The sequence below is a fragment of the Pygoscelis adeliae genome, unplaced genomic scaffold (genome assembly GCF_000699105.1).
Source record: "Pygoscelis adeliae isolate BGI_AS28 unplaced genomic scaffold, ASM69910v1 Scaffold124, whole genome shotgun sequence".
NCBI lineage: Eukaryota > Metazoa > Chordata > Aves > Sphenisciformes > Spheniscidae > Pygoscelis > Pygoscelis adeliae.
The window spans coordinates 5909742-5921958 of NW_008824791.1; the positions used below are offsets into that span (position 1 = coordinate 5909742).

Below are 12217 nucleotides of genomic sequence, written 5' to 3' on the forward strand. Positions count from 1 at the left end.
GGAGGGAAGGTCACCAGAGGTGAAAATGCCTAAAATAATTGTTGAATTTCCACTCACTTGAGTAACAGTTTATGCATAGCACACTGGCCGAGTGTTACACATCTGCCATTGGAGCTAAAAAAAATCATTTCTGTCATAAGAAGGATATACCATTTGAGAACTGTTCATAGTCTGTAGGGTGTTATAAGGCAATGTCATCATTATTGATGTCTGTCCTAGTTTCCTTCAGTGCCACGCTCTGACCTGAGAATTGTATGGGTTCCAAATACACCCTTAGCTGAATGAAATGCTAGAGTTTAACACTTGGTTCTCACTCATTAGTCAGCATACTCATGAATCCACAGATGTTAATACATATTGGGCCAAGCCCAAAGTAATACAGATGGCAGTTCATTTGATGATAGTATCTTCCATAATATTGCAATGATTATTTTAAAGTTTTTGTATATTTTGCAATATGAAAGTGCATGTACAGATAGTCGTTATGAGCGTAGAGCCTCACCACTATTAAAGCACACGTGCAATTTGCCATATGCAGTAATTCTTCTGAAATTTCTCAACAACCTCAGACACAGCCTTCCCCAAAACACATTTACAGGTAATATCAAGGATTCTACAGAATGGCTCGATGCAATACCACTTTTCTGCAATAATCCATGAAAAATGACACAATAACGTGTATGATTGCTCCCATATCATGTATCTGAAGTGTATGCTGTCAAAATCCTAATTCAGACATTTGAACCAGTTCGGAATACCAAACACACAGAAAGTATCATCGTCTTTACATAAAATAAAAGGTCTGACCCAACAATCTTTGGTCACAACCCCCCCAAAAAAATTCCCACCCCAAACCCCCTCAAAAACCCAAAAACCAGACCACAAAAAAACCCCTCCACATCAATATATTTTACCTCCTAAAAAGTAAAAATATATGAAATAGACCATCTGTGTCACTTTTTTCCTTTAAAATTTATGGCATATACATAGAATATGAGACTATGGTGTACTGCAGTAATTTTTATCATTTTTAGAGTAACCTGTATGTTCTTTACTGCTTAAAAGTAATTCCAATCTCATGCCAACAAATCACTTAGTTAATTCTTTGAGAAAAGATCCTGCTTTTACTTAGTGTGTAGTACAATAAAAACCAGGACCTTTGGGATGAGACTGTAGATGCTGTGGTAGTATAAATTAATAATAGGAACTGTGAATGAGTTTTATGTGACACTATGGGCTCTTTCAAGAGTTTATCTTAGATAAACTTTTAGTACTTCATGCTTATGTAAAGCTACCTGTTCAGAAACTTCCTCCTGGATACAGCTGCTCCATATTACACGTCTGATTTACACTAGTATATGTTAAGACAAATTGTCACTGTGCAACTGCTGGGAATTAGGTTAATTTAGATTATTTTGCTATAGGTTCTTGACTTTTGCAGACTTTCAACTGAGCTCTCAGCCAGGTTGCCTTCCAGAAAATTGCCCGGATGAGATTTTGGGGGCAGGTGTTAACTGTGGAAACCTACTTAGCGTTAAACGTACCTGTCTCGTTGCTACTGACTTTGGAGACGATACTTTTTTTTTTTCCCCCTGGTCATTGTTCTTCACAAAAGACCTAATTGAAAATATCTGTTAAATCATGTCTCTGGTTTCCCTCTTCTTTCCCCGCCATTAATTGGACACGTATTGTGTTTGTGTGGGAAGGAAGGAGGCTCTATAGCAGTACAGCAATATTGCTGGGAAAAGAACATTAAAATGGATAAAGGGATTTCCTAGCGGTATAAATACCTGCACACGACCTCCCTGTGCTCTGGAGCCCTCCTGTATATGTATATGCAGGTAAAAAGCCTGGAATAGAGTTTGAGCTGCCGTTAATCGCGCAGGATCTGTTCTGTTAGAAAACAGGGGCAACTGGCTCTTTTGCCTGTTGGAGGGTATGACTTGCCAAGCGTTTGCTTCATCTGACACCTTTGTACCCTTGAATTCTGACTCTTCTCCCTCTCTGCCTCTGATAATGCATCACAGCGCCGCAGAGTGCCTGCCGGTTTCTAACCATGCCACCAATGTTGTGTCTACAGGTACTTTTTAAAAATAATCTTGCTCTCAGCAACTCTCATTTGTAATGCTTTTGGATGGTATGCGTTCATCGAGTTTGCAATATTTAAAGTGTTTGGTATCAATGCTATGTCAGATTGGGACTACATTAAAGTAGAAGCATTTTCACAAAACTCTGCATGATGAGTGAATCAGGAACACCCCAAATCTTTGTGTTTCAGCTAAATTTGTAGCTTTCTCCTAGTTTGTTACAAGATTAGGCTCGAGCATGCTACCGATGCATTAACTTAGAGCAGGTTCAAACACTGTCACTGTTGTTGTGGCTATATAGTCTGCAATGACAAGTGTCATGTAAATTAATTGAAGGTTTGTTTATTATGTAACCACAATTTAAAATAATATAAATTACTTTAAATAGGAAACTTATTTAAAACAGATCAGGTTTAAATATGGTTTGGGGAAGCTTTCAACAAGGAAGAACATTGCTTTACAAAGCATATTGCATACTGAATCAAGACTAAGATTTAAATGGGATGTTCAAAATTGGTGGCAGAAGTCTCATCAATATTTTTGAATTTTGTGTATTTGTGTGTATAATCCAATTAATTGCATTTAAATACTAGGACTGTGTAATCACTGAATTATCTGAAAGAGAAACAGAGAGAGAAAGAGAGTTTTCTTGCAGCATTAAACCCGCAGAAGTGGGATTCTGGAATACAAGAATTGTTGATGGAAAGCTTTCAGGAACAGAAAAAGAAATAGTTTTGATTTATTTGAAATTGCATTAAGGTAAGAATTTTATCTGGAGTCTTAACAAGAAACTAGCCTTCTCCTGAAATGCATCGGTAATAAAACATTTTAATGATAAGAAAAAGCACATAAATAATGAAAACTGAGCAGTGGTGATAGATAACGGGATCTCATACATTAAGCAGGAGGCTCAAAATATCCTAATATGGATGTTGGTTAGTAGTGGTAGTAGGGAATAGGAGAATTTAAATTTTGTATGAGGCCAAATTTATGTATCTGTATCATAGTCATATTTTCTAGATTCATCTGGTTCATAATAAAAAGTATATGGTGACAGCCAGCCACAAGCTTTTACTTGGCTGCTTCAGATTTGGGGTTTGATTTTTTTGGAATTACCACCCAAGAACAAATACCACTGTAGTCAGTGGAAATTTTGTTTGCAGGATCACATCTAGCAGATGACCCTGTGAGAATGGAAGCAGTGACAGAGGGTGTTAACTATAATGAGTAAAGGTTTACAAACTTCATACCTAGATTCAGAAATTGTAATAAACAATGCCATTCTGGTGAAAGCATCTAAGGAGAATTTGTGCACAAAGTAGACATGAAAGAACTTTGAATAACACCTTATGTTAAATGTCAAAAATTTTTAAAATTCACATGACAATTCTGCATCACAAAACAGAGGTGAATATATTTCTGTTCAAGTACTATACCATGTCATAAAGCCGATGCTCAGCAGTATCCTCAACATTTTTATTGTTATTATTTAATTTAAATAGCATCATCCTCACTATTTAATTTTAAATCCTTATTAGCAAGTTGAAAATGTTATTTTTATGCATAAAAATTATAGTCTATGGATTACAAAATAATAGAAGAAAAAGCCACCAGTAAACACTCAGATCTTTATCTCAACAGAAAAGTTGCATTGCTCTAAATGCATTAGTATTATTAATGCAATCTTTATTTTGGGTGCATTTATACTAGTATAAGCATGCCCATTTTAGTGGATTTTATATCTGCATAAGTGTATCTAAACAGGACATTTTACTGTTATGATTACTGTTGTAAAAAACAGATTCTAATCCCTAATTAATTACAGTGTTTTGAACAACTGCAATGTGTGCTCTAAAGTGCAGTTTTACATATCTGAATGTTCACAAACATGAATTTTTAATATTATACTTTATAGCAGTTAGAGTGGACAGTATATGCATTTCTGTGCCTAATTATGCATAAGAAACAGCCATATCTCTCATTTTGCATTCAGTAAAAAATTGCCTGATTCTTCAGGCACTGGCAATTACTGAGCACAGATCTGAAACACCCCTGTGAAAACACTAGAGATAAATGTGTGTTTGTTGGTGCTGATGGTGGAAAATGTTGATTCAGGCCTAACTTTTTAGAAGAGCCCAGAGTCTATCGTCCTGTTTCCCTACCACAGCACTCTGGAATGTTTTTGGTGGCTTGGCACTTAAAATGTGACTTCTGGATACCTCAAAGCAAATGTCCCAAACTTCTGCTCTTGGAAACGCAGGTCTTAGGCATGCATAAAATATTGCCTTCCTTGATGCTTGTGTTCACTGTGGGGTTTGTATGACAGCGAAGCCAATCATTTTTCTGGGAACATAGAGCAAGTTCTTAAGTAAGGTTAAATGAAATGGTGTCTGGAAGATGGGTGGGGAGAGGAACTGGTCTCCTCCTGGAGAGTTCAACGCTTCCCTTGCTCAGCAGTGTATGTGAACTCGGTTATGCCCATAGATTATACTAAAAATAATGCATCGAGACCACAGCATGACAATTTGTGGTCTTGGCTCAGAGGGCATCTCACTATTTATGCTGGCAGTCTCATCTGGTGCGACCTGGCCAAGTGTCTGGACTTCCTGCAGTGTTAACCTGGTGCTTATGGCCCAGAGTTAAATGCTTACTGAACGCACACAAAAACTACATACAAGGATACTGTCTGCCTCTGAACTTAAAGGCTGTGTCTTGAATCCTCACACATTTTCTCACCAGTCCCATCTGTTTTGTCTTTGATCCAAACTCCTATATGCTCCCGTATCCGCTTTGCCATGACGACTTTGGGAAACACTTTGGCAGGCCTTCATTACTCTGTGCCTTCCTGTCATTATGGAAATCAACCGTCTACCTACGGGGTGATGGCAGGTAAGAGACATACCCTCCACTGGGTGAGCTATTAGCATGTTGATTTTGGTCAGTTTTCCTTTAGAGGGACTGATTCAAGACAGTTGCTTAAAGAAGACAGGACTGGGGTTAAGGCACTAGAAAAGGGCTTAGGAAATTAGGGCTCAGTGCCCAGAGTTTCCCCAAACCTCTGCATCTCTCTGCAAATGACTCTGTATCTTATTTCTCTCTACAAGACCGGGACACTGCTGCTCTTTTTGCTTGCCTATGTCCACTTCCCCTGGAGATCATCGCTTTTTGAGGGACCAGGAGTGATGTACCCGATATACCTGTGTATTGCCAGTACCTGGGATGATGGAGCCCTGACTGGAGCTATAAAATAAAATGGTGGCATAATGGAAGGATAGCTGAATTCAGCAGGCTGATCATACAGATGACTGTGGATTTTTACACTAGTGAATGTATGCTAGGAGCGCATGCTAGTATTCTGCCCAGTTTTCCATGTCCCAGGCTGAGTAAGAAAGAGGAACTGTTACTCTATGCAAGTTCAAGTAGCAGTCAATGAGATAATGCGATAAACCAAATTAACAGAACTCCCGGGAAATAATCATGACTCAGAGCCAATCCAAAATCAAACTCAGCATTTTATTTCACTTAAGATGAAGGAAATATTACAGTAAGTCAGCATAGATGAATACATCTGCATAGGGACTTTTTACAGACAATGAGTAGATTTCCTTCACTGTGTGCAAATATCCAAATACTCCTATTCCATTGTCCACTACTGTAGCTGTTGCAAATGTTCCTGGCATTGTTCAGATCTCCGGGAAAAGTCCATAAGTATTAAACAAAAAGTATTGCTCAGAAGTTCATTTTGTTTCATTCCAAAATAAATACACCTTCACTTTTCTCCTTTCTTTTTTTACCCTCACTTTTTTTTAGGTATCAAGCCTGCAACTCCAGAGATGCTGTCAGCAAGCCTCTCCCAGAGTCGCATCTTACAGACATGCAGCATGCCGCATCCCAATGTGGTAAACGGTGTCAGCACCTTGCAAAGCAAGTCCTTCTCTTTCTTTCTTTTTTTTTTTTTTTCCTTTTCCTTTATTTTTTGGGAAAGTCTTCTTTTGTTGTTATCCTGTGTGAAGCGTATAAAGCATTCCTATGGTGTTAGAACCTCTAATGCTGGTGAGAGCAATCTGGGCAGTGAAGATTGGGAAAATAAATGGAGGAAGGGGTGGAAGGTTAATGAAGTTCTGAGTTCTGCTACAAAGTTTTGTGTAATTTAGAAAATTAGGAAGGATGCCCTGAGAACCTGGAATTTACTGGCTGCTCCAGGTACACTGAAGAGTGTTAATATTTCTCCAATTTTTTTTTTATTTCCCTCTTCAGGTCTGAGACTCTTTAGCTCTATGTACAATATCTAGTGAAATTCTAAGTCCTCACTCTTAACTGAATCTACTTGTGAAGCCTGATATTTGTGAACAAAAGGTAGCATGAGATAGTTTTGTTTTATCCTTGAGCAATTTCTTTTTAAGCCAGAACAATTGTTCTGAATTTGTTACGGGTTATGTTTTGTTTTGTTTTGTTTTGTTTTTTTTCTTTGGGCTCTTATCTGTGTACTTTCCTCAAACAAATTTTATGCTGAAGCTAAACCAAGATAGTATCTTGTCTGAGCATCAAATGGTATTTACATGGAAATATTCTTTGTACCAGAAAATAGAGACTGGCACATTTTAGGTAGCTCAAAATGACATAGATCCATCAATCTTGTTGTGCCACTTAATTCCAGCTGAGGCCTTGGATTGTTATTTCTTTAAGTTTGGACCATTTACCATTTTATTTAAGTGCATCACAGTTTGCTAAGAAATAGGATGGCTGAGGCCTGTTGCTCGGTTTTCAAGTACGAGAGAGAGACCACATCTCTAGGAGATCCTCGCTCTTGGAGACTTTCGCATGTTATATAATAAATATTACAGACATGGATTATGAGATGATGAAGGCATGTTTTTATTGTGTAGCAGTAGAGACTAACTGTACTGAGTTTTCTTTTTGGTGTTGCTCAGGTAGCCTGACCCCTTGCCTTTATAAATTCCCGGAGCACGCCCTAAGCGCCAGCTCCTGTGCCCTGGGCCATGGCTTCACGCCTATGCACCAGTCCCTCCTCACAGACGATCCCACCGCCGCAGACTTCAAGCAGGAGTTCCGCAGAAAAACCAAGTCTGTCGAAGAGCCCGTTGACATGGACTCCCCTGAAATCAGAGAACTGGAGAAATTTGCTAATGAATTTAAGCTGCGGAGAATTAAGCTGGGTATGTGCTTTATGTCTGCAAATAAAAGGCTGAAAAATTCCAGTGAAAGCCCAATTATTTCCTAATGTTTTATGGTCTAGCCTCTGCAGTTGTCTAATCATAACGCTAATCCTGGCTTGCACTGCCAAACTTGCTCCATTCCTAGAAGACTTGCACAGAATTAATGAGCTTCAGCTTTTTGCAACTTAGTACGCAGAAAGTGACTTTAAACTTTCCTGCCCTTAAATTATTTGTCTTAAGTGCAGAGAAAATCATTGCTGTTCATTAAATTACATTCAGTAGCACGTACATTATTTTGCACAGCCCCAAATTTTCTGTAACTTAGGGCAGCACGTGCTCTAACCTCTCATATCCATCCTCTTCCCCATGAAGTGCTTCACCTGATGGTGCAATGTCATCTCAGCATACAAGATGGGTGACATCCATGGTAAATCTCTCATAGCAGTAGGAAGCTTCTCTTCCTGGTTTCTTTTCTTGTGCCAAGACACAGGTACAGCAGCAACTGATACCTTTGTTGCTGTCTGATAACTACTGGGGCTGATGCGAGATGGATTGCATTAGAGGGTCTCTGGTGCCTGTCTTTCACTGGACAACCTTAGCTGGGGACAAAGGTGGACCGAGCCCTGTCTTTCTCACCTGTAGGGGATAGAGGTACATTGCAAAGTAAAAGCCTGTCCCACCCTTGTTTGAACTGTACTGAAAAAAAATAACATCCAGCGCCGCAGATTCAGCCCATTTATGAATATTGGGTACTCCGAATGAAGAGTTGCAATTTTGACATTATTGCTTATAACATTACATTGTATCATTACAAAACAGGACAACCTTCTAGGTTTATAAATGTAAAAAAATTACAAGGTTATTACAGGTATCTATGCATTATCTCAACAGCTAGAAAGTTAGTGTGTTCTATTTGCAGTGTAACAATAAGGACTGAAATGAAAATTTAGGGTTTAAAATAGTATTTGCAACTTGGTCAGTTTTGCTGTATATCATGTATTTAATGTCAGCCACAGCAATGGAAAGGTTTGCTAGGCCCCACGCTGTTAATCCCTGTAATTATTACTGCATCTTCATCTTGAATTTGTGAGGGAACAAAACTTCCTCTGATACAAACAAACAACACAGAGCCTGTAAGACTGGGCTTAATGCTCTGATGGGAAAAATGCAATTTGCACAGGAAAACTAATCTGAGGTTGAGCTTTACAAGGGAAGTTAATATGGGCTGTGGGTCTAAGACTGAGACACAGATTTAGTGCAATCAAAACGCAGGTAAAAATCTGCCTCATGAGAGATTCAGCGTATAAAGAGATCCTGCCTGTCCTGGTGCTTAGGCAGAAGGGGAGGACGATGAGCCAGACCCCTGAACATGGCAGGTACGTATTCAGAGCACTGAAGAGGGACCTGCTGTTACAAAGTCAGTGTCTGTGTGGAAGCTGCACGATTTCTCTGATCGCTTCAACTTAGTTGTTGCAACAAATAGCAGGAGACCAGTGGTGCTGCCAGGGATTAGCTTATCGCCACTGCACCATCTATAAAAAGAAAGATATGGGGTGTCTGGGTCCTTCTCAAATCCCTAATCTTAGAGTGTAAAACTCCACTAAATTAGTGTAAAACTCCACTGAAACCAACAGGAGACTGAACAAGTCTCTGAAGTGAGCTCAGTGTCAGCCACAGAGACCTCTGCAGAAAGCCCATCCTGAAGATACTGCAGGCACTCGCTGTTCATAAGAGTCAGCAGTGAAGGGCTAAGCGTCTCAAGGAAAGAAACCCTTTCTAGAAAGCTCCAAAGTGACTTTTTTCTCTTTGTTTTTGACAGGTTATACACAAACCAATGTTGGAGAAGCACTGGCTGCTGTGCACGGCTCTGAATTCAGCCAAACTACTATTTGCCGGTTTGAAAACTTGCAGCTGAGTTTCAAGAACGCATGCAAACTGAAATCGATACTGTCCAAATGGCTGGAGGAAGCAGAACAAGTAGGAGGTAAAGAACTGAAATCCTCTAAATATTGATTTGCATTTAAACCAGAATCCTATGTATATGTCGAAGGACTAGTAGGTGTCTTCCATAGACTAAAGTTTTTGGTTTAGCAGCTTTAAATACTAAGGTGTGCTTATATTAAATTTTAGTTATCTTTTTTGGGTGAGCAAGAAGGGGCAAACTGGAATGCGTGGAGGGTACAGAATAGCAGAAACATCACTTGGCCTACTGGAAGTAATTTCTTTCAATCCCATCCCAGCAATCTAGCTCCGCTCCTGTAGCACAGGTCAGAGCTGTTATTAGGATCTGCAGGACTGCCCATTTAGCAGCGAACGGGGATTCTTCACTAGCAAAGGACTCTTCCTTCCAACCTCTGGCACATGAGATGTGGCCATGGGGGAAAAGATTTGAGTTCAGCTGAGGCAGTGGTCTTTGAACCCTGAAGAAGAATAGCATGGCATAGAGGTTTTTGATGCAACCTTTTTGCTGCTAGAGGATTCCCTTCCTTTTGCCCAGTTACTTTCCAGTTGCAGGAAGACTCATGGGGTTCACTGGGCAAAGTGTACTTTAGAACAGGTTGGTTGATTTACAGGAAATGCGTTGCCTTAACGCATTCAGCTGGATGAATTGTGATGCTGGGAAGCGGTATGCCTGGAGGTGACAGCAAAAGGCAGGACCACCACTGTACAGCACTCGCCTAGCATGGGAAGAAAGAGATGATGATCCTCATGCTACTTTTTGGATTTGCCATTGTATTCAACAGTAGGAAACATTGTTAAACAGCTGCTTCTGCCACACACTTCAGTCTCCTTTGAACCAAATGTAGAAAGCTTCCTTCCCCTGTAACTGCGCTAGAAACCAGAGGCTCTCCTAATGTGGCTGGCACATTGCAAGAATCGCTTGTGAGGGGGTTGTGGTGGGTAACAGCCGCTGACCGCCTGAGCAGCGTTACAGGCTTGAGCTGCAGGGTAAGATCATGCGTGCACACAGTGGCCTCTGAGAAGCAAGGGGGGACTTGTCCCTCAGAAAGTGGGGTGGAAGAGGCAGGTGAATAAATGGGGTTGGGGGCCAAGGCTGTGTTTCTGAAGAAAGAGGGTGAGTTAGCTGAGGGGTATGGAAATGGACTCCATCTCCCTAGACTATACCCCGCAGGGAGGAGGAAGAAGGTATGTCAAAGGAGGGGGCTGAAGTACGGCTCCACAGGTACATAGGCACAGAGCCAGCGCTGTTTGCAGCTTTACCGGTGGCACATCATTTTTGCTTATAAGCATTTATAGCTGGAGGTAAAACAATGACCAACCATCTTAAAGAAGGAAGTGTTCCTATGTGTGGTGCTGCTCTTGTTCAGTGGTGTTATGCTTTCTTCTGCCTTCAAAGAAAGGGACTTTTCTTCTGGAGATGATTGTGCTTGTTTTCCATTCTCTGTGGAAGGTGACTGCCAGGTTTTGTTTTGTTTTTGATACAGCTTTATACAATGAAAAAGTTGGAGTGAATGAGCGGAAGAGGAAGCGCAGAACCACTATAAGGTAATAAATATTTAGGGCATTACATGTTAGAAACCACTTTGGCTGAGATGCCTCTTGGGTTCAAAATCAAAGTGTAATTTTCTGTTAATGAATCTCTATAGCTAGTGTTTCAAAATGTTTCACTGTTTTGAAACATTCCAGTGAAAAATAACAGCATAACCCTCCAAAACCCCAGTTTGCTCCAAATGTATTTCTTTTCCTAATCAAAGACTTTTTTTCAACATATGACAACACACTTTAACATGAAAAAATATTTTATTCCAATTCTGCCCAAATGTTATGATATTGATACAGTGAATAAGGTATCAGAGCACCCTTGCTTTCATTTTGGGAGGTTCTACATTATACCAAAATAAATTGCATTATTTTGCCAGAGAATCGAGGTCTGGGAAGTTTGAGGGCAAGCTTTATACATATAATATTGCATCCCTGTCCCTATCCTCTGTCACTGGATTCTTCGAGTTCTCAAAGAAACACTTTATTGAGCTAAAGGTAAAAAAAGGGAGTTGTTCTGGGAACCTCCTTCTCCTGTTTCTCACATCTCTGGTGGCCAACATCTACCATCTATCTAGCCTCAACTCCATATGGAAATCAAATAGGCTGGTAAATCATATTACAAAAACAATTACCAAATAGGCAAACTGAGAACATGGGGTATTTCCTTCTCCTTTAGATATCCCAGGCTCTTATAACCTTTGGTGAATAAGAATTCACTCAGGGGGCCTCCAATAAGCTGTAGTATCCTTCCACAGGAAGGGAATTTGGCTGCCTCTGGGCACAACTCTTGTGCTGTCGGGCCCTACCCGTTACAGTGAAGTGCCTGTTCTTTGAACAGGGATCATTCCCGATGTGCACTGCCACCTCCCAGAGATGTAGGCTGCTCTATTTTCCCAAAGCCACATGTACCTTCTCCTCTCACATTCAACTTGTTTTTTGAGTCATAGAACAGTTTGGGTTGGAAGGGACCTTTAAAGGTCATCTAGTCCACCCCCCCTGCTGTGGGCAGGGACATCTTCCACTAGATCAGGTTGCTCAGAGCCCCGTCCAGCCTGACCTTGAATGTCTCCAGAGATGGGGCATCCACCACCTCTCTGGGCAACCTGTTCCACTGCTTCACCACCCTCAGCGTAAAAAATTTCTTCCTTATACTAGCCTGAATCTACCCTCTTTTAGTTTAAAACCATTCCCCCTTGTCCTGTCGCAACAGGCCCTGCTAAAAAGTTTGTCCCATCTTTCTTACAAGCCCCCTTTAAGTATTGAAAGGCTGCAAGAAGGTGTCCCCAAAGCCTTCTCCTCTCCAGGCTGAACAACCCCAACTCTCTCAGCCTTTCTTCATAGGAGAGGTGTTCCATCCCCCTGATCATTTTCGTGGCCCTCCTCTGGACCCGCTCCAACAGGTCCATGTCTTTCTTATGCTGAGGGCTCCAGAGCTGGACGCAGCACTCC

The 12217-nt window shown here is 40.6% G+C and overlaps 1 protein-coding gene across 4 annotated transcripts in view; it reads left to right on the forward strand.

Annotated features, from left to right (window-relative positions):
• The first annotated feature begins 1813 nt into the window (after nt 1-1813).
• Nucleotides 1814-12217, forward strand: part of POU1F1 (POU class 1 homeobox 1) — a 13464-nt gene continuing 3060 nt past the window's right edge. The window contains exons 1-6 of one of the 4 annotated variants that reach the window (XM_009323920.1): nt 1814-2080; nt 4911-4976; nt 5898-6011; nt 7019-7264; nt 9084-9248; nt 10711-10771. In XM_009323920.1, coding sequence (XP_009322195.1) covers nt 1939-2080; nt 4911-4976; nt 5898-6011; nt 7019-7264; nt 9084-9248; nt 10711-10771 — 794 coding nt within the window. In that variant the 5' untranslated portion in view covers nt 1814-1938. Of the gene's footprint in view, nt 2081-4498; nt 4505-4826; nt 4977-5897; nt 6012-7018; nt 7265-9083; nt 9249-10710; nt 10772-12217 lie in introns of all 4 variants that reach the window. The other 3 variants (XM_009323919.1, XM_009323922.1, XM_009323921.1) reach the window with 3 other exon arrangements.